This window comes from Haliotis cracherodii, unplaced genomic scaffold, assembly GCF_022045235.1.
Source record: "Haliotis cracherodii isolate W230 unplaced genomic scaffold, xgHalCrac1.p SCAF_17, whole genome shotgun sequence".
Taxonomy (NCBI): domain Eukaryota; kingdom Metazoa; phylum Mollusca; class Gastropoda; order Lepetellida; family Haliotidae; genus Haliotis; species Haliotis cracherodii.
In genome coordinates this window covers 9,606,957-9,634,210 of record NW_027266272.1, presented here as the reverse complement: position 1 = coordinate 9,634,210, position 27,254 = coordinate 9,606,957, and the positions used below count along the sequence as shown (strand labels likewise).

Below are 27,254 nucleotides of genomic sequence, written 5' to 3'. Positions count from 1 at the left end.
CAGATGGGAGCATCCCATATCTTGATCAGCTGTTACTGCTCTACTTTCACAATCACAATGTTGGTCAGTAAACGCATGTCATGAAGTAGCTACCATTTCGCATTTACCAAACAGTTCCAATATTTTGGGTGTCTTGGTCACATCCCATTCCCAGTGGCATCACTGGTTGGTACCTTGGTCTGTACAACTAAATAACAGTGGCATGTCTGTGATTGATCTGACTCACAACCATTTGATACAAAGAGCAAGGATCCAGCCATTGGGTTACTATGACATGCAATTAACCAAGTCTGACTCATCACACACTCCAGTGATTGACATCATGAGTATTGATCTACGCAACTGGGATACGATGACATGCACCAACCAAGTCAGCAAGTCTGAACACCCAAACCGTTAGTCATCCCTTCAGACAAGCATGGGCTGAGGACCAATTTTAACCTGGATCTTCACCAGTCACTGTCAATTCACAGATAGACGTTAACATTTAAAGATTCCATGAAAGACAAACCAGTGTATACTATATCCACATATTCTTTATTTTACAAATGTTCATTAACAACTTCAATTCACAAACCATCTTTTTCACTAAAATATGCCCATCCATAAATACTATGGAAAATATATACAGTCTGAACTGGGCTTCCTCGCATCACCAGTAACAGGCCTGGGTGATTTGTAGCACTTCGCATACACTTCAACCTGAAAACTGGAAAGGTTCAAAACAATGGAAGGTCTAAGAAATATTAATACAGATGCTCTAAATGACATCATTCATATTAACCCATCAAAGACTACAAAGCACAACAAAAATTTCATATTTGTTGTTAAATTGAGTCAACAGCACTTTATGCAAAAGTATATTTTTCAATCCTTCCCTAAACTTTTTTGGCCAATCAGATAAGAAGATGTAAAATTACACCATCGCTTATCCAATCAGAATAGAGGTCTGACTGCCCAGTGAGATGCCTTGATGTACAGTGATGTACAGCTTGTCTATGCAGAAGTTCAGTATTTGTTAGGCTCACTGGAGGCTTGTACACACTTGGCCATTGTCTGCGAGGCGCGGCTGATGGAATCGGTCATGTAGAAATCCTTCAGGTCTTGCTGAGATGGGGTCAGGGGGCTGGCTCCAAGAGGCTTCTTCACCAACTACAATACAAACTCAAGCACGTTTACTCAAGTGGGAAGCAATGTTTTCTTTGATCTGAACAAGTAATATGGGCAGACAAGAAACTGTTGATATCCTAATTCAGAGACCCAAATACGTGGAAAAAACTGAAACTTTTACTTAAATATTCCTCAGTACACAGAGATTTACCTATTCATAAAATCCAGCTTCTGATTGGCCAGTCACCATCTTGTAAAACCCCATACGAGTCCGTCAGCATCATGACATCATAGCATATCAAGTGACATCATCTGATTGTTATGTCATAACTGACTCTCTCCACATCTGAGTTACCATACTAAACACACTAAAAGATCTGATATTGTCACACAAACATATTTCACCCAATACAAGTCTCTCCACTTGAGAACACACGATGATGAATTTGTCACAGGTGTCACCAGCAGAGTGTAATGGATTTTCTGAGCTGAGCATTTATGTACAACCATCAACCTTCTGTAGTGTGGTGTGCAAGCCCATTCAGCTCCTAAAAGCTTGTACACCCCCCTAGTGACACTTGTGGCTCACAAACTTAAAAGACAGACAGTCACTAAGCTACTATTACACATCATTGACATCTTTCAGACTGTCTGAAAGTAAGGCCACATTGTAAAGTGAATGAGGACTGATATCTTACTTGTGACAGCTGCTGTGCTTGTGTGAAGTAGTTAGCGTCTTCCACATCGCCAACCCGTGCCAGGTTGGGGGCGACTTCCCCCAGCCTCCGTCTCACCTCTGTGATCTTGTCATAGGGCAAGGTCACTCCAACCATCTGGTGGACAAACAGAAGAGGTTTACCAGTTTCCACAAACAACAAGGGGTTTCATGGCTTCCACAAACACAAGGGGGTTACTCGCTTCCACAAACACAAGGGGGTTACTCGCTTCCACAACCACAAAGGGGGTTACTCTCTTCCACAAAGGGGGTTACTCGCTTCCACAAACGCAAGGGGTTTACCGTCTTCCACAAACAACAAGGGGTTTCATGGCTTCCACAAACACAAGGGGGTTACATGCCTCCACCAACACAAGGGGTCTACCGACTTCCACAAACACAAGTGGGTTACATGCCTCCACAAACACAAGGGGTCTACCGGCTTCCACAAACACAAGGGGATTAAGGGCTTTCACAAACAAGGGTCTACCAGCTTCCACAAACACAAGGGGATTACGGGCTTTCACAAACACATGGGGGTTACCAGCTTTCACAAACACAAGGGGCTTACCGGCTTTCACAAACACATGGGGGTTACCAGCTTCCACAAACACATGGGGGTTACCGGCTTTCACAAACACATGGAGCTTACCGGCTTTCACAAACACAAGGGGGTTACCGGCTTTCACAAACACATGGGGGTTACCAGCTTTCACAAACACAAGGGGCTTACCGGCTTTCACAAACACAAGGGGGTTACCGGCTTTCACAAACACATGGGGGTTACCAGCTTTCACAAACACATGGGGGTTACCGGCTTTCACAAACACAAGGGGGTTACCGGCTGTCACAAACACAAGGGGCTTACCGGCTTTCACAAACACAAGGGGGTTACCGGCTTTCACAAACACAAGGGGCTTACCGGCTTTCACAAACACAAGGGGCTTACCGGCTTTCACAAACACAAGGGGGTTACCGGCTTTCACAAACACAAGGGGGTTACCGGCTTTCACAAACACATGGGGGTTACCGGCTTTCACAAACACATGGGGGTTACCAGCTTTCACAAACACAAGGGGGTTACCGGCTTTCACAAACACAAGGGGGTTACCGGCTTTCACAAACACAAGGGGCTTACCGGCTTTCACAAACACAAGGGGCTTACCGGCTTTCACAAACACAAGGGGGTTACCGGCTTTCACAAACACATGGGGGTTACCAGCTTTCACAAACACATGGGGGTTACCGGCTTTCACAAACACAAGGGGGTTACCAGCTTTCACAAACACAAGGGGCTTACCGGCTTTCACAAACACAAGGGGGTTACCGGCTTTCACAAACACATGGAGCTTACCAGCTTTCACAAACACATGGGGCTTACCGGCTTTCACAAACACAAGGGGGTTACCGGCTTTCACAAACACATGGGGGTTACCGGCTTTCACAAACACAAGGGGCTTACCGGCTTTCACAAACACAAGGGGGTTACCGGCTGTCACAAACACATGGGGGTTACCGGCTGTCACAAACACATGGGGGTTACCAGCTTTCACAAACACAAGGGGCTTACCGGCTTTCACAAACACATGGGGGTTACCGGCTTTCACAAACACAAGGGGGTTACCGGCTTTCACAAACACAAGGGGGTTACCGGCTTTCACAAACACAAGGGGCTTACCGGCTTTCACAAACACAAGGGGGTTACCAGCTTTCACAAACACATGGGGGTTACCAGCTTTCACAAACACATGGGGGTTACCAGCTTTCACAAACACATGGAGCTTACCAGCTTTCACAAACACATGGGGGTTACCAGCTTTCACAAACACATGGGGGTTACCAGCTTTCACAAACACATGGGGGTTACCGGCTTTCACAAACACATGGGGGTTACCAGCTTTCACAAACACATGGGGGTTACCAGCTTTCACAAACACATGGGGGTTACCAGCTTTCACAAACACAAGGGGCTTACCGGCTTTCACAAACACATGGGGGTTACCAGCTTTCACTAACACATGGAGCTTACCAGCTTTCACTAAAACAAGGGGCTTACAGGCTTTCACAAACACATGGAGCTTACCAGCTTTCACTAAAACAAGGGGCTTACCGGCTTTCACAAACACATGGGGGTTACCAGCTTTCACAAACACATGGGGCTTACCGGCTTTCACAAACACATGGGGGTTACCGGCTTTCACAAACACATGGGGTTTACCGACTTTCACAAACACAAGGGTCTACCGGCTTCCAAAATTACAAGCTGTTTACATGCCTTCACAAACACAAGGGTTTACGGGCTTCCACAAATACAGGTTTTCTGGCTTTGTGTTATATCAACTTTATTTCTTACGTATGAAACCCCATGGAAACCCTGCTGAAGCTTACAGCACAATGTACTGACCTCTGACAGGGCTCTGATGATCTTCCAGTCGACCCGAGCAAGGCCTGGAGGTGTGACCGCCGTCCTCGTAAGCTGTGCGCGGCCCTCCGTGTTGACGTACGTCACATCCTTCTCCGTGTATGCTGCTCCGGGGAGTATCACGTCTGCCATCTCAGCTCCTCTGTCGCCATGGTGACCTGAAACAAACATGTATAAATACCTTGTGTATTAAAATGTATACCATGTGAAATATGAAAAAAAAATTGACATAAATTCGAAGCAATCAAAATGTCCAAGGGGGAACGAAGAACTCAGCCATTTCTCCACTGACTTCCCAGAGTTCCTCAGATTTGTCTCGGAATGTTTTCAAGAATCAGACAAATGCATCTAAGTCTGGCTGATCTTAAGATTCCTGTCATAGAGGTGTGAGTTTCTTTACTTCTGGGGCCACTCTAAAACCACAGTTCCATAAGACAAATCAGCCATGTATGAAATAGGATCAAAACATGGACCTGAACAACACAAAACTCAGGACTATCTACGGTTCATCCAAATGTTTCCAGTTCAAATATTATGTTGTACACATTATCATCACAAGAAAGAAATGAAGAAAACATTGGAATAACAACCTACAAAAGCACTTCCCTCAGATTTCCGCACTCAGCAATATTCCAGCTATATGACGGCGGTCTGAAAATAATCGAGTTTGGACCAGACAATCCAGTGGTTGACCTCATGAGCATCGATCTACTTAACTGGGATACAACGACATTCATGAATCAAGTCAGTGACCCTGACCACCCAATCCTTGCACAGACAAGGACCTACTCCAACCAGGATACTTCATAATGACCAATCATCAATCAGATCTGTATTATGCACATGTGCAATAATCATGATAAAAACAACAATAACAGTGAGTGAGTATTGTCTATCGCCACCTTTAGCAATCTTCTAGCCCCGTCAGAGCAGGGAACACAAGAAAGTGGCTTCACATTTTGCACCTACGATGGACATCGGACATGGGCCTTCAGGGTGATGAGAGATAGCTTTAACCACATGACTACCTCACTGCCATATTAATAATAATAAAAAAAATAGTTGAACATGTAGAATGTTTCCCCCAACGAATGTATGCTCAAAGCACAACTTGATCGTTTAAACCTTGATCATGAGTCTGAATCTATATGTTATTGGCACCACTGCAAGGTAAATTGAAACAGGCACAAAAGATGCTGACATTGCAGCCACACTGCCTCACTCACCCTGGTATACAACAAAGCAGTCTTTGGGCAGGTCTTCTCGTGTGATTGCCCCCTCGTCCGCTCCCAGAAGGAATAAGACCTTCGGAGGATTCTGTCGGATGTGGTCCACGCCGGCCTTGTAGCCGAGGTCAAGTGCTGCCACCTGGCTGGCCACCTACACACAGATCATTCAAAAAATTACAGGGGGGCTCGGGGACCACTGAGGTCACGGCCAAATTTAAGCGGGGTCCTTGACCCCTTGAACAACATTATGCAGGGTCCTGGGATCCTTAAGGTTAGTACAAAAATAAGGGGGGTCCATGGATCACTGACGTCTCCTCCTACAATATTTGGATCCAGGGACCACCTAAGGCTAAATAAAAAATAATAGTCTTGGTTCTCAGGCACCACCCGCATCATTATTAAGTCACACGTTTTGTTTTTATTTCCATTTTATTTTTAAAAAAAAAAATACTTATAAAATGTGATCCAATATAGCACACAGTTACTTCCCTTTACATGTGCACTGCTTTACTGCGCATCACGTGTTATGGTCATGGTGGCAATAAGAGTTTGTATACTTGTTTATGTAGGGAGGCCCTTTCTCAGGCTGATGGTACACAACTGTTTATTTGCTACATACTAGTTTGAACAAGCAAAAAAGAGAAGAACCCCACCCACCCGCACTATATTTTCAAGAATCATTGGCTGAGAACAAATTCTTTTATTTTTTTAAACCTAAATCTTTAACTTTTAACATCAGGGTCATGACAAGGGCCGCTGGACTGTCGTGCAAACACTATAGATCTTGTACACAATGTCACCTAACTCAATTGAAATGCGTTTGCATTATCCTTGTGAAAACAGACAGCACCATGCTACAGGTTCTACTACACCAAATCAGTACCAGTTTGGACAGTGCGGTTTTCGTAGGGAGCCTTCAGTGCAGATCGAGAGATATCTGCAGGCTGTGATTGGAGGATATTCTGTAAGATTTATTTGTCTTTCAAATGTACATCCATTCAGTTATTAAAACTGACCATGTTTTTCTATATTTAGTACTGTCTTTTTCAACATGATGACTTATGCTGAATGTGACAACAGCTATTTTCAAGTAGGTGACATTTGGTGCGAAACTGGGGGTGGTGTGTTTAGCTTCCGGTACTTGGAAAAGGAGCTGGCTAAGCTAGTCATTTTTTATTTTTTTATTGCTGCTCTAAGGCCAAACTGTGCACACACGTACAGGTAATAGCTGTTGAATACTTAGTTATTTTTAAAAAAAATATAACGTTACTATAGAAGTCTATGGGAAAACATTTGGTTGTGTGTAACCTAATGTCCAAGGGGGAACGAAGAACTCGGCCATTTCTCCACCGAGCTCCCAGAGTTCCTCAGTTTTATCTCGGAATGTTTCCAAGGATCAGACAAACACATCTAAGTCTGGCTGATTTTGAAATTCCTGTCTTAATTTCTTTCATACCGAGATTCAAGACAAAGTTTTGCATTTCTTCATGGATAAAGACACTTTTACCATCCATGTTGTGGACTTCAACGTTTATCCATTATTATGGCATGTATGGGGACCATGCAGTTGGAGACTAAGAAGGAAAGAAAAAAGAAATCAGATCAATCTGATTTTATCGTAAGAAAATGAGTGTTGACCCTGTATTGGGCATAGGTTTTCTGACATTTATGCAGGAAAACTGAACACACTTAATACCTTCCAGTCATACAAGGCTACAGACTCACCCTGTGTAGCACGTTGAGCACTTTCCAGTCCGGGCCACACCCACAGCTGGAGCGGACACTCTCCGCCAGCGTTGACACGGCGGCATGTATCGCGGCACCATCCTCCCTCTGCAGCAACCCACTACCCACAACAATGATGGGCTTCTTGGCAGCATTCAGTGTCTGGAAGATGTAATGCTCAAACTAGGAGGGTTTGTCTTCAGATTGCATCAATGCGGAACCTCATTAAAATGCAAAGTCTAGACGGTGTCAATAATATTTCAGAACTAGCCAGAATAATAAGAAAGTAGTTTAGCAATATTGCAGCCATATATCCCAGAGGGCACTAACAGTGACAGTCAACATGGGCAATACTGAACACCACCCTTAGCAATATTGCAGCCATATACCACAGGGGGCACTAACAGTCAGACAGTCAACATGGGCAACACTGAACACCACCCTTAGCAATATTGCAGCCATATACCACAGAGGGCACTAACAGTCTGACAATCAACATGGGCAATACTGAACACCACCCTTAGCAATATTGCAGCCATATACCACAGAGGGCACTAACAGTCTGACAATCAACATGTTTGGACTTAGTTTGGACTCACCTGACAGAAGGGATGCTTGCCACTGGCCAGGCTCTCTAACACGGAGGCTGTATCACCGAGTTGCTGCAGATACAAGGAATAGAACACTTGACACAAGCAAATACCACATTCAAACAAATTACCCACTTATCATGCTTATAGAAATGTAAAGAAACTGTAACATTGTCTACTATATCTACATACATTCAATCTCTAACAACTTGGTCAAGTGCTTAAAATATCTTTATTAATCATTTTAACATGTTTAAGAAAATGTCTTCAAATGAAAAAAATAAAGGGAGACCTCAAAGACTTCATGAACTTAGAATTTGCTGAAAACAAAAGGTTATAGAAACAAACACAGTCAAACCTTGCATCGAACTCATGGGGACCTAACAAAATGTTCGAGTTATCCGGGATTCGAGACAAACAACAAAGCGATTTTTTGAAAACCAAACATGTTTTGAGATTTATAGTGCTACCACACTGAAATACCATGCCGTAGTTTAACATGAATACCCCACTCAGACACAGTATTCTGACTCCGAGACGACCAGTCTTTGTTTTAGCCCCTTAATGCCAAGCGCCAGACAGCGTAACAACAAGTACCATCTTTTAACATCTTTTGGTATGACGTGGTCTGAGCATCGAACCCGGACCTTCTGCTCTCCGGGCGGAAGCTCTACCACTAGACCATGGAGGCAGTCTCCAGAAGCAAGACTAGATTTCAATGCGTACTCAATTTCAGAGCCCAGGCTGCTGGTAATGAAGGAAAGACAACTCTAGCATAGCATTGATCTCACTGTCACTGCTTGGATAAGTGGCTGTACAAGTTGGAAGATTGGCAAGCGTGGGTGTATGGACGTTACATCTATTTGAGCTGTTTGAGTCATCAAAGGAGTTTATGCATAATTTCAGTACTTGGGACTCCCAAATGAGTTTGAGATAACCAGGAATTTGACAGATCCAGTTCCACAGATCCAAGCATATATGACAGACATAGAAAGAAGTCGCGGGGAACGGAAGACCAGTTCAAGACAACAGAGAATTGGACGACACAAGTTCAACACAACGAGGTTCGACTGTAGGTGAAAGCAGTACATCATCTACAATGCCAAATACGGAACACTTATTATCAAGTACACTTGTGGAAGTGAATAATGGAACGCTTAGTTTCAGACACAGTAAAAGGATATGCCATCATGGGTTCCCAGCCTTGTCTACCAAATTCATGTTGGAAACAATGCACACAAACACATTTCAACATTTATTGCCGACGTGTTGAATTTGTAAGCACGCTATTTCCAATGTAAAGGATAGATGAGGTGAAATGGGGTTTAATGTCGAGTCCAAGATTATTGCACTTATATAACGATGTGCATGTACGTGTGTGTGTTTGTGTGGCTGCTTGTACAAGTCCAGACTGATGCCAATTTATAATGCTAGCTAACTGAGATACCATGCCGCAGTTTAACATGAATACCCCACTCAGACACAGTATACTGACTCCGAGCCGACCAGTCCTTGTTTTAGCCCCTTAATGCCGAGTTAAGGGGTAACAACAAGTACCATCTTTTAACGTCTTTTAGTATGACGCGGCTGGGGATCGAACCCTGGACCTTCCGCTCTCCGGGCGGACACTCTACCACTAGACCACGGAGGCGGTCCTCCAATGTACGGACAGTAAAGCTTAGTGCCCTATATTTTTCATTGTTCCATTATTCATTTTCATCAATATACAGAGCTCCAGATAACTTTTTGAGCATTTGAGTGTTTACTCTAGGGTTTCTATTTGAAGTGGGTTCTTACATTATTTATGGCAAACCAATATATTTTCACTCATCCATTCATCACTCTATTGGGTATTTCCCCCAAAGAGTGAACATTTTAAGATTTAAAACAAATGAAATAATGTTTTAGATGTACATAACCATGATAACTGTTCTAAATATATAGGCTTGATTCGGAAGAGTGAATTAGCTCGTAATTGTGTTAGCTCCTTTATACACATGCTGAAAAAGCTTCATTTGGGATTTACGCATGCTGTTTATATACATTTGAGTTTTTCATTTAATGCATGCCTTTCTGTATGCAAGTTAATTGAAAGCAATTGGGTTTTGAATATTTTGGGGTATTTTATGCAAATAAGCTGCTTATCTGTAGCTCTGAGTATTGTTATAGCATGGTAGGTGTCACTCACGTCATACTCATACGTCAGATCCACAGGAGTCCCCACCATCGCGACCCGCAGGTCATTGTGGATCCAGCTGCAACATAAACACTATCAAAACACAAGGACAGGTGAGGTGAAATGGGGTTTAACATTGCATCCAAGATTATTGTACTTATATAGTGATGTGCATGTGGCTGCTTGTACTAGACCAGACTGATGCTGATTTATAATGTTGTTGTTTTTGTTTGTTTGTTGTTTAACGTCGCACTCAGCAATATTCCAGCTGTATGACCGCGGTCTGTAAATAATCGAGTCTGGACCATAAAAATCCAGTGATTAATATCATGAGCATCGATCCACGCAATTGGGATCGATGACATGCAACAACCAAGTCAGCGAGCCTGACCACCCGATCCCGTTAGTCAGCTCTTACGACAAGCATAGTCGCCTTCTAGTATGGGATGCTGCAGACCTACCCCGGATCTTCACGAGTCGATAACTTATAAAGAACACTGAAAGGTATCATCTATCATGAACTACCAATGTCTAAATTGTGTGTCTGTGCTTGAGTGCATGTTTATTTGTTGTTTAGCGCAGCACTCAGCAATATTCCGGGAACACTAGTGGCGTGTTAAAAAAGATAATCAAGTGATTGATATTGTGAACAATCCACACCATCAGTGTACCATGCCGCACAATCAACCAAGTCACGGAGCCTGACCATCTGATCCAGTAAGTCAGATCTTACGACCAGCAAAGCTGCTAGGGACCAATTCAAACCTGGAATCCCCACAGGGAGAGTTTCTAAATGCCTACCAAAGACCTCATAACAGTCAATATGGTACACCACAAGATCCAGAAAGACTATTGGGTCGGTAGAAACAAAAGATTGGCCACAGACAGAGAGGTGTTTCTCGAATGATGAAGGTCAGGTCAACATGGAGACAGCACTGGATTCTGTCTGTGTTACAGATTGTCTGCAACAGCTTCAGCCAAAACCTGCCTGCAGGCTACACTCAGTGTACACATGTCTTACCTCTTCCTGATCCTGGCGTTGAAGATGGGCGCCTCGTAGCGGGGGTTGGTCCCGACCAGCAATACAAGATCGGCCTCCTCTACGCCAGCGATGCCCGTGTTGAGAAGATAGTTGGACCGCAGGTCCGTACTGGAACAACGGTCAGACAGTCAACATGGGCAATACCGTTCAACACCCTCAACAATATTCCAGCCATATACCACAGGGGGGCACTAACAGTGAGACAGTCAACATGGGCAATACTGTACACAACCCTCAACAATATTCCAGCCATATACCACAGGGGGGCACTAACAGTCAGACAGTCAACATGGGCAATACTGTACATCGCCCTCAGCAATATTCCAGCCATATACCACAGGGGGGCACTAACAGTCAGACAGTCAACATGGGCAATACTGTACATCGCCCTCAGCAATATTCCAGCCATATACCACAGGGGGGCACTAACAGTCAGACAGTCAACATGGGCAATACTGTACATCGCCCTCAGCAATATTCCAGCCATATACCACAGGGGGGCACTAACAGTCAGACAGTCAACATGGGCAATACTGTACTTCACCCTCAGCAATATTCCAGCCATATACCACAGGGGGGCACTAACAGTCAGACAGTCAACATGGGCAATACTGTACATCGCCCTCAGCAATATTCCAGCCATATACCACAGGGGGGCACTAACAGTCAGACAGTCAACATGGGCAATACTGTACTTCACCCTCAGCAATATTCCAGCCATATACCACAGGGGGGGACTAACAGTCAGTCAACATGGGCAATATCGTACATCACCCTATTCAATTTCCAGCCATATACCACAGGGGCCACTAACAGTCAGACAGTCAACATGGGCAATATTGTACGTCACCCTAGCAATATTCCAGCCATATACCACAGGGCACTATGAGTCAGACAGTCAACATGGGCAATACTGTACATCGCCCTCAGCAATAATCCAGCCATGTACCACAGGGGGGCACTAACAGTGAGACAGTCAACATAGGCATATTGTACATCACCCTCAGCAATATTCCAGCCATATACCACAGGGGGGCACTAACAGTCAGACAGTCAACATGGGCAATACTGTACATCTCCCTCAGCAATATTCCAGCCGTATACCACAGGGGGGCACTAACAGTGAGACAGTCAACATAGGCATATTGTACATCACCCACAGCAATATTCCAGGCATATATCACAGGGGGCACCAATCGTCAGTCAATCGTCACTAGGGTTGTACACCAAGCTATTACCACGATCCCCAACTCACCCAGCTCCATCCATGGGGAAGATCTCCTCTGTACAGAGTCCCTCGCTGCCCAGTCTGTTGAGGAGGTCCTTGAGACTGATGAGGGCTTCAGCATCCACCTGACCCCCGGCTACAGCTGCCACCTTGTCTCCACTCACTTCTCGGAGCTGAGGAGCAGATCATAGGGTTCCATGTAGCGGTGGGGTGAATTGAGGCTTAATGTCACATTCAGGATTATTAGTGAGTGACATTTTTCTTGCATAAGGATGATAAGAAAAATAATATAATAGGTGATAGAGGGTTACACAAGGTTCGAAAAATATGATTATCTTCAAGAAGCTATTAGAGTGAGTGAGTGAGTGAGTGAGTTGGGTTTTCCGCCGCTTTTAACAGTATTCCAGTTATATCACGGCGTGTCAGCTTAATGTGGGAGGAAAGCCCGAAGTGATGCAGGACTCAGACATTTACCACTTCGGTGAAACCCACGAGCACGGGTATGGTGCTGACAAACCTAGAAACATAATTGGGGCGAACCGGGATTCGAATCCATAATCATAGGTTTCTGGCTTGCCCAAGGGAGGCAACTCTGCACAGCGAATCACAGCGCCTCAGACTGGGCCACTCGTGCCCCCTCAGGATTATTAAACAAATATAGCGATGGGCATGCATATGTATGTGCCTGCTTGTACTTGTCCGGACTCATGCCGGTTTTACAGTGCTAGCCTACTGAGATGCCATGCCACAGTTTAACATGGATACCCCCATATTGACACCGAGTCAACCTGTCTCTGCTTTACGCCCTTAATGCTGAGCGTAACAGTTACCAGTATGATGAGTTCGGGGTTCAAACCACCTCCAGGCAGATGTTCTATCCACGCCACCACAAAGTGAGTATCCAGTGACCACCTGAGTGAGCGAGGTGGGTGTAATGCCCTTTGAACAGTATTCCAGCTATATCATGGCGTCTCAGCTTCATGAGAGAGGAGAGTCTTTTAGTATGACGCAGCTTGGATTGAACCTAGGACCTTCCGCTCTCCGGGCAGACGTTCTTCCACTAGACCACGGAGGCAGTTCACCAAATGATAAAGGTATTTAGATGTTTACCAGTTGGGTGAAACTTACAAGGTTGGGTATGGTGCTGACAAACCTAGAAACAATCAGGCCGATCCAGGACCTCAAGCTTGAACTATAATAGTTCAGGAATTTACTATATGTTTGAATAATGATCCATGAGCCAGGTCAAACATCGTGACCACAACTTACCACATATGTCAGCTGTAATGACAGTACAAACAGGATGTTGTGGACCTATTTGGACTGAGTGAGTGTATGAATTTGTAGTCTGAACGATTCCTGCAATATCAGGCAGCCTATGAATTATCCTGACACCCCGACCAACTGATCCACTCTCACGGCAAACATGTCACTGGTAGTGGTGGGACGATACACCGATGCATTGGTGGATCGCGATTTTTTTATTTCTCGATACAAGTATCAATCACAGTCGCACACTCAGTAAAAAATATCAATTCTGACATTAAATGATTGCTTTAATAACTGTTCCACTAAACACTAATCAGTAGTGCAAGTTAATAGGTAAAACATACATATTTTCATTTGTTGTGCCATACTTGACTCTGCCAAATGTAAATCATCAATATGCCAGGTATTTGGCCATCCTCTCTATGAAAAAGATGGCTTACGCATCACAGATAAGAGTATCGTGATACATATCGGATAATGAGTAAGGTATCATGTGAGTATCGGATCTCACAGTTGGTGTATCGTCCCAGCCCTAGTTACTGGTGACAACTTCTACCCTGAAATCCAAAAAGGTGTTTCCAGTCTAACAACAGTTCTACCTTCTGTGCCACCCTGATGAAAGCGTTCTCCCAGTCTGTGGCCACCAGATTTCCCTGACTGTTCTTCACAAACGGTGAAGTCAAGCGCTGGCGCTTCAGGCCGTCATACGCAAACCTTGTCTTATCGGATATCCATTCTTCATTGATTTCCTGTAACATATAAATGAATAGCCCATGACGGCTGTGGAGATACCTCTTTCAGGGGTTATCCAGGATTCCAAACTAAGCGCCCTTGGCGGGCAATAAAGGAAACAAATTGTTACATTGCTCGAACAAGTCACCTCTCTGAAGCTATTACATTTCTTATTGCCGTATTCGATGTAATAAGCGCCCCGCTCTAATAAGCGCCCACGGTGGTATTTGTTAATATATTGGCTAGTGAACAATCCCAATTAGCACCCCTTCCGATTGATCAAAATTCACAAGACTTATTAATTCGCGTACAATAAGCACTTGTGTGTTATATGCACCCTTAATTATGGGCAAGTCAATTCCAGAAAAATATATCTGTCGTACATAAACATTTCAGGCTGTCAGCATAAACCACGAAATGTATCTTTCAACTCTGTTTTTTCACCAAAATAATATTCTAATAAGAGCCCCCTATTTCTAATTTTGAGAGCGACCTAGGCGCTTATTACGTTGATTACGGTACTTCAAATCAATACCATTACTGAAGGCCAATTTTTTTATTTCAATTCGGCCATTTTCACTGACTTGGGAAATATCGGCCTCTGTGCAGGTCCTGGTAAATCCCATTGTTTATTTACCTTAATCACTCTCCTAATCACTTCAACATGTATTATTCCAAGCACACAGTTGCGGGAACCTATTAGTCCCGTGTTTGCCACAGGTCATTGAATGTCATGTTACCAAGGCAACAACTGACCTCATTCATGCGCGGGACGATCCTCATCACTTCATTGGTCCTCATGGTGACAACGATGTTGCTTCCCAAACCATCCATCACATCTATACTCTCAACCTTTCTGAAAACCACAAAGAACGTACTCATGCACACATGGCAAACGGATAACAAGAACACATCGGCATAAACTCTTCACAAACCTTGACAGCTGAACTATTGAAGTACTGATCCACTACAAACCTAATGTCTCGTGTCTCAACATATGAGCCTACTTCATAATTTGCTGCAGTAAATGTCCAAGGGGGAACGAAGAACTCGGCCATTTCTCCACCGAGCTCCCAGAGTTCCTCAGATTTATCTCGGAATGTTTTCAAGGATCAGACAGACATACCTTAGTCTGGCTGAATGTGAATTTCCTGTCATTTTAACAAGGCATACAAAACAATTCAGTGTCCATAATTTATGGACCTTCAGACTTTTTTCTTGGCAAGTCGGCAATAATTTCAAGTGAGTCTTGTTGCAAGTCAAACATGATTGTACATTAGTCAAGCAAGCTTTGTGTTTTGTCAAACTTGGTATGTCAAGTGAGCATTGTGGCAGGTCAAACATGATTGTACATTAGTCAAGCAAGTTTTGTAATTTGTCAAACTTGACAAAGGATGCTCCATGCACAAAGTGGATGTGAACTGAACCTCTGAATATCTTGCAATAGTTTCTAACCAACCTCATGTTTCAACAATGTCTGCCTGTTAAAAATGATAATAATTTGTCCATTAATCTGCAATGAAAGTCTTAACACCTTCAGGATTATTCAATATATACAAATCTTGGGAACACTGAGTTTTCATTTTTTATAATCAGGACGCTTCATGTTTTATCCTTACTTTCGACCACTTCATTCAAAGTATTATATCTTTCACTGTTTTAACCGTAGAATTTTTGTTTATTTTACCTCATGGCTAATCTTGTCAACAATCGCCAATGACTACAGGGATGGCGTAATTCTGCTGGGGAACCATGCAGGAAGCAAAGGTACTGTAAGTCCCCATGGTCCCTGGTATGGTGGCCTAACTTTAGTTGTTGTTGTTCTATAGTCTGTCAAAATCTGATCATTTTTTTTTGTTCTAAGCCTAGTTTTGAAATTATAATCCGTAAAATATTGCTGGCTGTTGTACTGTCCTTCGACAACAGTTTTTTGAATATAATATAAATGCATAACTTGTTCAAGTCACGATACCGCTGAAATATTGACGATGTGACTTTAAATATTAACTCACTCACTCACTCATCCTTACTTCCCTTCACTGGTCATGAAGCTACCTACCTACTCTTGGTCTACTAGGGTCTGGCTGTGCACCACTCACACTTACTTGGTCTCCTAAGGTTTGGATGTGCCACCTGGCAACGCTTACTTACTTGGTCTCCCAGGGTCTGGCTGTGAAGGCGTAGGGCTTGGACGTGAGAGCTCCAACAGGACACAGGTCAATAACATTGCCTGACAATTCCGACTTGAACATCTTCTCTACGTATGTGCCGACCTGCATGTCGTTTCCCCGACCTGTGGTGCCAAGGTCATCAACACCAGCCACCTCGCTAGCAAACCTGGAGGAATAATCATATGCATTCAGCGATAAATCTTTATAGCTGAGTGATTGAATGTTTTAATGCTGCAGTCAAAAATATTTCAGCTAGATCACATCAGCCTCTAAATAACAGAATCTGGACAAGTGAAACATGAGCAACTATGCATGTCATCTGGGTACAGTAACCCAGTGAGTGAGTGAGTTGGGTTTATCGCCGCTTTTAACAGTATTCCAGTTATATCACAGCGTATCAGCTTAATGTGGGAGGAAAGCCCAAAGCTCTCTGATGTTTACTACTTCGGTGAAACCCACGAGCACAGGTATGGTGCTGACAAACCTAGAATCATAATCGGGGCGAAACGAATCATAGGTTTCTGGCATGTCCAAGGGACGCAACTCTGCACAGCGAATTGCAGCACCTTAGACGAATGGGCCACCCGTGCCCCCTACAGTAACTCAGTAAGGTCTTTATTGGTCTAATCTTACGACAAGCAATCGAGTGCTGCAGACCTATTCTACCTTAAGTCGCCAAAGGAAGCTTTGAGCAGAAATCCACTTTATTCACTGATAAAACTCCACAATTTAAACATGAACTGTAAACAGTAAGGACACTGGAATATACGTACGAACAATTCATTTGTGTGTATTATACATGTTATAGGTCAGGTTAACTTTCTATTCAGCCAGCTAGCACTGAGACTTCAAAATTCTTGGTTCAAAGTAACCAAAGCATTCAAACCAGTCTCAAAAACGAACTAAAACTACAAGTTCTGAAAGAATAAAGTATAGCATCGCTATCATATTGTTGTGGATATTTCTTACATTCTCCCATTTCTGAGATCTGTATTTCAAGTATGTATACCTAAGAGCAGGGATCGATTTCGCTGTCAAAGCTGCACCAGTGCAGGTCAAACATTGCTAGTGCAGGTTAATTTTTTTGTCAGATTGCACCCAGTGTAAGTAACTTTTATTGTCAGGTATAGCATCGCTATCACATTGTTGTGGATATTTCTTACATTCTCCCATTTCTGAGATCTGTATTTCAAGTATGTATACCTAAGAGCAGGGATCGATTTCGCTGTCAAAGCTGCACCAGTGCAGGTCAAACATTGCTAGTGCAGGTTAATTTTTTTGTCAGATTGCACCCAGTGTAAGTAACTTTTATTGTCAGGTTGCACCCAGTGCAGGTAACTTTTATTGTCAGGTTGCACCCAGTGCAGGTAACTTTTATTGTCAGGTTGCACCCAGTGCAGGTAACTTTTATTGTCAGGTTGCACCCAGTGCAAGTAACATTTCCCACCACAAGTGCAAGGCAGCAGTTTTGTTTGTATAACTTTCATGTAAATATAGTCAACTCCTATCAGGTATCAGGTTAAAATCAATTGCTGGAACTGAAAAACATAAACAAGTCTGTTCTCATGCCCATAAATCAGTGACCAGGACCACACGATGTACACAGTCACAGTGACTTACGTCACCTGTTATGATTAAATGGTGCAGCTAATATTTTTGTGGTGCAGCCTGATTAGTTCACTTCATTGCAGCTGGTGCAGCTGGTAAAACAGAATGAAATCGTTCCCTGAAGAGGGAGTACAATTGAAGGATCATTTCTGTTACATGTGGATGGAATAAAAATTTACGAATCGTGGCGGCAAAAAATGAAGCCAGCTTGTACTTAAAAGCTAACAGCTGATTGGCTCAAGAATCTTCATTTTGATTGGGCAATAAAAGACCGATCAGGGTTCACCAGTAGCAACATTCTATGGTGGTGTCTCCAGATCGTAAAGCAGAGAGGTACAGTAGAGGAGTCCTTTGCCCTTTGTTGTTTAACACCGCACTCGGCAATTGGGATACGATGACATGCATCAACCAAGTCAGCAAGCCTGATACCTTGATTCCATTAGTCGCCTCTTACAACAAGGATAGTCGCCTTTCAGTAGAGGAATAAAAGACCTGATCATAATGAGATTAATTTGTAGAGCTACTCACCTGATACACCGTGTACAATGAATACACCTGGTCATGATCGTCTTCACCAAGGGGCCAACATTCTTGTCTTCAACAGCTCTGGAATTTCAACAAAATAGACATCTGTCAGATGTTAACAATGCAGGAGACTTACTGCAATAAACTTACTTGTGACAAGCTTGTTGTTTGTTTGGCGTCTAATCCAACATTATTCAAGCTATAAATCAAGCTGTAAATAATCAAGTCTGGACCAGACAATCCAGTGGCTGATATTGTGAACAATGTACCACACAGTTGGGGTATGGTGACATGTGCTCAACCAAGCCAAACAGCCTGACCACCAGTCCCATACTATCAGCATAGGTTGCTTGGGACCAGTTTTCACCCGTAATGGGGTCCAACATCCCGTTCAAATAGCAATGATCACAGTACGGACCTATGGTGGTTTTACAGTGCTAGCCCAATGAGATACCATGCCGCAGTCTAAAATGGACACCCCACTCAGACACAATATACTGACTTCAGACCAACTAGTCCTTGTTGTATCCCCTTAACGCTGCATGCCAGGCAGGGTAACAACAAGTACCGCTTAAAACATCGAGCGAACCACCATCCTTCTAGTGTCCAGACAAACGCTCTATCGACTAAACCATGCATGAATTCTGAATGATTGTATATTAATCACAGGTACAAGTCTCACCTCTTGCCAGTGAAATGATTGTAACATTAATCACAGGTACAAGTCTCACCTCTTGCCAGTGAAATGATTGTAACATTAATCACAGGTACAAGTCTCACCTCTTGCCAGTGAAATGATTGAAACATTAATCACTGGTACAAGTCTCACCTCTTGCCAGTGAAATGATTGTAACATTAATCACAGGTACAAGTCTCACCTCTTGCCAGTGAAATGATTGTAACATTAATCACAGGTACAAGTCTCACCTCTTGCCAGTGAAATGATTGTAACATTAATCACAGGTACAAGTCTCACCTCTTGCCAGTGAAATGAGTATCTGTGAATCTGCTTCTGTCACTCCCGAAGGCCATCGACTGGTCCTGGAGGCAACCATACATGCCACATTACATTCACCATTGAAAATAAACATTCAAAAACATAACTTCAGGTCCCTGGTACAACAAATCTTAGCCATTGTCAGTAGCATGATGAATATACAAAAACACATTCCTGCTGAAACAAAATAACACTAACATATACTTCTCCACTATTGATAGGGATCTTGAAACTGAATGACATGACTGTCCCTATCAAAAGTAGAGCAGGATATATACTATGTGAAGGGTAAAACATGACTCAGCGGTTTAGGTTAAATACTGGCAACTGTCCAAGGAGGGACGAAGAGCTCAGGCTCCTCTCCACCGAGCTCCCAGAGCTTCTCACGTTTTTTTCTCGGAATATTGTCAAGGTTCAGAAAAACACACATCAATATTGCTGAACTCGAGATTCCTGTCCCAACTCTCAATTTCTTATGTATAAATTATATGACAATCATAAACTGAATATCATTTCAATAGTTAAACAATACAACTTGTTTACAGCTTCTACAAGGCTGTAGGCTTGGGGAGCAGTACACAGTTCTACAAGGCTGTAGGCTTGGGGAGCAGTACGTAGTTCTACAAGGCTGTAGGCTTGGGGAGCAGTACGTAGTTCTACAAGGCTGTAGGCTTGGGGAGCAGTACGTAGTTCTACAAGGCTGTAGGCTTGGGGAGCAGTACACAGTTCTACAAGGCTGTAGGCTTGGGGAGCAGTACGTAGTTCTACAAGGCTGTAGGCTTGGGGAGCAGTACGTAGTTCTACAAGGCTGTAGGCTTGGGGAGCAGTACGTAGTTCTACAAGGCTGTAGGCTTGGGGAGCAGTACACAGTTCTACAAGGCTGTAGGCTTGGGGAGCAGTACGTAGTTCTACAAGGCTGTAGGCTTGGGGAGCAGTACGTAGTTCTACAAGGCTGTAGGCTTGGGGAGCAGTACACAGTTCTACAAGGCTGTAGGCTTGGGGAGCAGTACGTAGTTCTACAAGGCTGTAGGCTTGGGGAGCAGTACGTAGTTCTACAAGGCTGTAGGCTTGGGGAGCAGTACGTAGTTCTACAAGGCTGTAGGCTTGGGGAGCAGTACACAGTTCTACAAGGCTGTAGGCTTGGGGAGCAGTACACAGTTCTACAAGGCTGTAGGCTTGGGGAGCAGTACGTAGTTCTACAAGGCTGTAGGCTTGGGAAGCAGTACATAGTTCTACAGGGCTGTAGGCTTGGGGAGCAGTACATAGTTCTACAAGGCTGTAGGCTTGGGGAGCAGTACACAGTTCTACAAGGCTGTAGGCTTGGGGAGCAGTACGTAGTTCTACAAGGCTGTAGGCTTGGGGAGCAGTACACAGTTCTACAAGGCTGTAGGCTTGGGGAGCAGTACGTAGTTCTACAAGGCTGTAGGCTTGGGGAGCTATACGTAGTTCTACAAGGCTGTAGGCTTGGGGAGCAGTACACAGTTCTACAAGGCTGTAGGCTTGGGGAGCAGTACGTAGTTCTACAAGGCTGTAGGCTTGGGGAGCTTTACGTAGTTCTACAAGGCTGTAGGCTTGGGGAGCAATACGTAGTTCTCCATCACTTTCACTTACTCCGCTACACTAGCGGTTGTGTATAACCCTGAACATTGGCAATGCTACAGTTAATGCAAGGTTAAAAAAGCATTGTGTTCACACTTATTGCCCTTAAACAGCAATGTGCATTCACATGCACTGGTCCAGGCGTGTGCGTGTGTGTGTGCTAGTCCGGACTAATGCCGATTTATAGTGCCAAAGTACCATCTATTGGTATGCGTATTTTAGTATGACGCAGCCCGGGATCAAACCCTGGACCTTCCATCTATCCCCTAGAATACAGAGGCAGTCTTTTTACAGTCTAGAGTAAAACTGTGGACTATATGAGCATGTTGTACTCACTTGTAGATCACACTCTCCTCCCTGATCACAGATGGGGCAGTCAAGGGGGTGGTTCACCAGCAGAAACTCCATCACACCCTCCCTGGAGTATCAAACAAAACACAGCTGACAAATCAAAACAGATACAACTAAAACAGACAGTGAAATCAAGTAAATCCAGATGCTGACATACTTAGTGAATCACAGAGCTGTATAACAGTTGTGGGTTATTTAGGTACTTTACCAACTATTAGCGCTGCATTATGTCTGCAGCAGGCTGCTTACCTTGCCTTCCTGGTGACAGGTGAGTCGGTCTTGATCCTCATCCCTTTCATCACTGGCATCGCACACGAGGCAATCGGCTACAAACACACAACAGAATCACATTACTCTTTTCTTTGTATGTTGTTTAATGCCGCACTCAGCGATATTCCAGCTATATGGATCTGTAAATAATCGAGAATGGACCAGACAATCCAGTGACTGACATCATGAGCATCAATCCACGCAATTGGGATACGATGACATGCATCAACCAAGTCAGCGAGTCTGACCACCTGATCCTGTTAGTCGCCTTTTACTGCAAGCAGGGGTTGCTGAAGACCTATTCTACCCTGGATCTTCATAGGTCTCAACATCACTCAAACACAATCTCTCTTTCCGTGAATTTCTACGAACTAAATACCCATAATCTGGGGATTGTCCAAGGGGGAACGAAGAACTCGACCATTTCTCCACCAAGCTCCCAGAGTTCCTCAGATTTATCTCGGAATGTTTTCAAGAATCAGACAAACATATCTAAGTCTGACTGAACGAGAGATTCCAAACATATATGAAATAGGCTCTCTGACTCTAGGGCACTGGTGACCTGATCAGCACCTGAATCCCCACAAAACGTGACAAATAGCCATGGGTAATTCACCCTCTGATTATTCATCTTCCACAACACACATAATCTGCAGAATATGAATCCAACCCTTTACCTTGCAACGTTCCACTATCTTAGTGGGTGAGTGAGTTAGTTTGGTTTTACGCTGCTTTTAGCAATATTCCAGCAATAACATGGCGGGAGACACCAGAAATGGGCTTCACACATTGTACCCATGTCGGGAATCGAACCCGGGTCTTCGGCGCAACAAGCAAACGCTTTAACCACTAGGCTACCCGACCACCCCTTCCACTATCTTGAAAACAAAAGGGGAGGGGTGTTAAACCTTTTTTCAGGAGTATACTATTTTGTTTGTTGTTTAACACCACGCACAGCAATAATCCAGCTGTATGATGGCAGTCTATAAATAATCGAGTATGGAACAGACAATCTAGTGACTGACATCGTGAGCATCGCTCCATGTAATTGGGATACAATGGCATGCATCAACCAAGTCAGCGAGCCTGACCACCCGATCCCGTTAGTCGCCTTTTACAGCAATCATGGGTTGCTGAAGACCTATTCTACCCTGGATCTACACGGGTCTCAACCTCACTCAAACACACCTAGCTAGTGGTAATAACATATACTGTTCAACTTTTGATAGGGATAATCAGACATAATATTCTATCTAAATACACACTGACATTAGAGAATTCATGTAAAGAAAAAATATCTCTTTCAAAAGTTGAGTAGCCTACACTTCACTAAATGTGTGAGATGTGTGTGCTATGCACCCAACATCCACCCAACATCCACCTACCTACTCCCTTGATATTCATGGCTAACTTCCGACACTGAAGCAAACAAAGAAGCAATAAATATTATTTAGTACCTTGGGTGACTTCTCCACCTCCACCAGACACATCCTGCAGTTCCCAGCGATGGAGAGGCGGTCATGGTAGCAGAACCGGGGAATCTCCACACCACCTTCTGCACAGGCCTGTAACAGCGAACTTGACATGGGACTTCACTTCACACAAGACTGAGATTTTATTTGTAGTGAGTTGGTTTCAACATTTCTCTGACATAACTTTAAATTGTCGATGTGTAAACCCTTACGTGATGCAGGTCGAAGACATTAAAGCCTTTGATGACACCAACAGGCACTGGTATGGTGCTGGTAAACATTTAAAACAAAGGATCATAACCTGACATTCACAGCCTCGATCAGAGGATCCTGTCATGCAAAAAGGGACACAACTCTGTAAAATGAATTGTGGTACCTTAGAGTTGGCTTGGCAACACATTCCCTCGATATCATTTATTGGATTAATGTTAGCTGATATGTCATGAGAAGGTTGACTGCACGTGATTCCTAGATGTCGCAGACTTCTTCCACTCGCAAAAGTGGTCTTACGCCACTCTAAGCATATTCGGGGCACACATTGTATCCATGTGATGAATTGAACCTGGGTCTTTGGCGTGAGGAGCCAACGCTTTAACAACAAGAATACCCCACTTCCCTTATTTACAAACAAACTGCCGTGTCCCACGTTACCTGTAGCACTGTGATGCCTGGTTCTACGAGCACACTCTTGTCATCAACAAATACTTCTATTTTCTCTGGGGCACCTGTCGAGTTGGCTCGCACTGAAACGTGAGAAATGAAAAAAATGCCAATTACCACACGTGAACATAAACTAAACAATTCATTCCTTCATGCTCATAGAGAGTGAGTTGGGTTTAACGGTACTTTGAACCGTAGTCCAGTTATATCACAGTGTGTAAGCTTACTGTGAGGAAAGCATGTACTGATCCAGGTTTCAGATGTTTACCACTTTCAGGGATAATTCTAGGGTGGGGCCTTGTGCTTTTAGCTCCTAAATTTGAAAAAAAGCCTACATTTTCAAATACAATAGGGCATTTTAATATTGTGCTGTATGGGCGTACCTCTGAAATATTTACATATGAAGGGCCCATGTCAGAAAGTTCCAAGAGTGAACCCTGCACTTTGGTGAAACGAGCACAGGTCTGGTGCTGACAAACCTAGAAACTTGATTGGTTTCTGGCGTGCCCCAACTTTGACAACTATGCAGAGCAAACTGTGGTGCCTAAGACCACTGGGCAGATTGCAAGTTGAGTATGCAAACATTCCAAGTTCCATCTTTCATTCAAATAATGTCTCGTACTCATATTGAAATCATGGACATAGGGCTGGGTCTTGAACGTCTCCTAAGTCAGGTACAAAAGATAAGAAAATCCCACATCTCTGAAAATACTATGTTTTTAATTAATTTGTTGTAATAAGTTTCAGTACAAATCCACGAAAACTGCTTCCATACACAGTATGCTTGATGTTTTCTACATGTTCTAAATCACAGTAATTTGTATTATGGGACAGAGGCTTTAATACAAAATAAATTTGGTATGTCTCTCCACGTTCATTCAGTGCAACACTAACATGAAATATACAATCAGCTGCTACTTACACGCAGTCTTCAGCAGGCTGTGAGCCGACAGCGCCCTCCTGACGGGCGTCAGAAGCAGCATCCTGGTCAGTTGGCAGGTTACGCTGAAAATGGAAAATGATGCTAATGATAATCTTGAAATAATATTAATAATGACATAAACATGATGAAGAACAATTACATTTTTCTTGCATAAGGATGATAAGAAAAATAATATGATGGGTGAAAGAGGGTTACACAAGGTTAAAAAAATATGATATCTTCAAGAGTAAGTGAGTGAGTATGGTTTTACGCCGCTTTTAGCAATATTCCAGCAATATCTCGGCGAGGGACACCAGAAATGGGCTTCACACATTGTACCAGTGTCGGGAATCGAACCCGGGTCTTCGGCGTGACAAGCAAACGCTTTAACCGCTAGGCTACCAGACCGCCCCGATTATCTTCAAGAAGCTATTAGTGTGAGTGAGTGAGTGAGTGTTTGTTTGCTTGTTTAACGCCGCACTCAGCAATATTCCAGCTATATGACAGCGGTCTGTAAATAATCGAGTCTGGACCAGACAATCCAGTGATTGACATCATGCAATTGGATAGAGTGAGTGAGTGAGTGAGTGAGTGAGTGAGTTGGGTTTAATGCCGCTTTTAACAGTATTCCGGTTATATCACGGCATGTCAGCTTAATGCGGGAGAAAAGCCCGAAGTGATGCAGGTCTCAGACGTTTACCACTTCGGTGAAACCAACGAGCATGGGTATGGTGCTGACAAACCTAGAAACATAATCAGGGCGTACCAGGATTCGAACCCATAATCATAGGTTTCTGGCGTGCCCAAGGGACTCAACTCTGCACAGTGAATCGTGGCGCCTTAGACGACTGGGCCATCCGTGCCCCCTACAGAAGCTATAAGAACCAGTGCTACAGAATAATCACTTTTTCAACGGAAGTGTGACCCGACAATTGTATAACAAATTTAACATCAGAGACTTTTAGTAGCTTTACACTGGGACATGTAACTTGGGTACTCAGGGCGGATGGGTCCTGAGTACGACCCAGGTACCCACAGGGCTACCCGAACATATATATGTTTGAGTAAACACAAAACTTCAGTCAATTTCAGTGTATGCATTATCAAATCGTTTTATACTATATCTAAATACTTTTTGCCAGGGCTCCGGTAAAACAATTTCCAACTGAACATTTTGTACCCAACTTGAGACCTACAGCGGGTATCTGGGTAGGGTCATGTAATAGGTGGCCGGGTACCCGCGTAGGCCATCCAGACCCATCACAGCCCTACTTTACACGTTCATATATATATGGCAAATTTTCTGCCATTTTCTATCTTAACATCATGCACACAAAGAGTCATCAGAAGATGACAAATCCCCCTGACCTTTACCACAGCAAAAGGCCCCACTTCAGTAGTTTGTTAATACATGAACCAAGTTTTAATGAAAACCTTTCACGGTTTTCAAGTTATGCTCCGGAAGCGATTGGTTGGTTGGTTGGTTGGTTGTTTAACGGCGCACTCAGCAATATTCCAGCTATATGACGGCGGTCTGTAAATAATACAGTCTAGACCAGACAATCCAGTGATTGACATCATGAACACTCTCTGGAAACAAAATACGAATGGACGGACACACTGGGCATTATATGCCCGGAGGATAATAACTAGAATCTGTAACAATCTGACTGTTACAGTACTCATAGAAGTTCACAGTCCATGTCATTGCCAACTCAGTAAATTGTGAATTTCAGTTTTAAAAAGCAGATTTTCAGCCTTTGTCAATTTAAATTTGACATAAGTTTGAAAAGTTGAAGACAAGCCGTTAAATTGAAGAAAACCCTCATCGGCCCCATCGAATCTATTTTGCCAATTCATGATTATAATATGCACTGTCAAATGTCCCCAAGCCTACATCAACATGATCAACTGTGGAAGTAAAACTGAAAAGGCATGGTTTGTAATATGCTGTGGCGCACTTGCATGATCTTCAGTAAGATTGGGAACATGCTGCCAGGTTCGACGACACTTAATGGGGCAGATTAGTTCCTATATGAAATTCCATTTGATGCAACAATTCATTTAGAAAAGGCTTGCATAACCATTCGAGCTCCTACCTTCGAAACGACCCCTACTAGCGAAAGGCTGTTCAATGACACAAATATGGCAGCGCCCTGTGATACGAGTTAAAAATATGGAATGGTATCCGGATCGAGAAATGGTTACGAAACGTTTATATATATTATGACCTAAAAGCGAACTCAACATAAACTGGAGAATGTTACAGTGTATTCTTGAATACAGATTATTTTGTGGCCTTAAGGTGGGGTAGGCCTAAGATTCGGCCAGTATATGATTACGCAAAATATTTGATTATCATTGATGGTAATACTTTTTTCAGTATCTAAATCGATATCAATCGTGGCTTACCAATTTTAGTTGCACGCTAACATCATGCT

At 43.4% G+C, this 27,254-nt stretch overlaps 1 protein-coding gene across 1 annotated transcript; it reads right to left on the bottom strand.

The window, feature by feature from the left end:
- Positions 1-531: 531 nt before the first annotated feature.
- Positions 532-26,986, bottom strand: LOC139464885 (NADH-ubiquinone oxidoreductase 75 kDa subunit, mitochondrial-like). Its single transcript, XM_071246456.1, has 20 exons — positions 26,913-26,986; positions 24,814-24,896; positions 23,883-23,974; positions 23,217-23,324; positions 21,739-21,815; positions 21,475-21,556; positions 19,519-19,583; positions 18,546-18,623; positions 16,390-16,575; positions 14,995-15,094; positions 14,106-14,255; positions 12,265-12,410; positions 10,989-11,117; positions 9,980-10,046; positions 7,801-7,863; positions 7,202-7,363; positions 5,474-5,627; positions 4,230-4,405; positions 1,809-1,943; positions 532-1,152 (listed from the first exon to the last, which is right to left on the bottom strand). Exons 2-20 carry the CDS (start codon positions 24,872-24,874, stop codon positions 1,009-1,011), a joined length of 2,175 nt encoding a protein of 724 aa, XP_071102557.1. The 5' UTR covers positions 24,875-24,896; positions 26,913-26,986; the 3' UTR covers positions 532-1,008.
- Between the last annotated feature and the right edge of the window lie 268 nt (positions 26,987-27,254).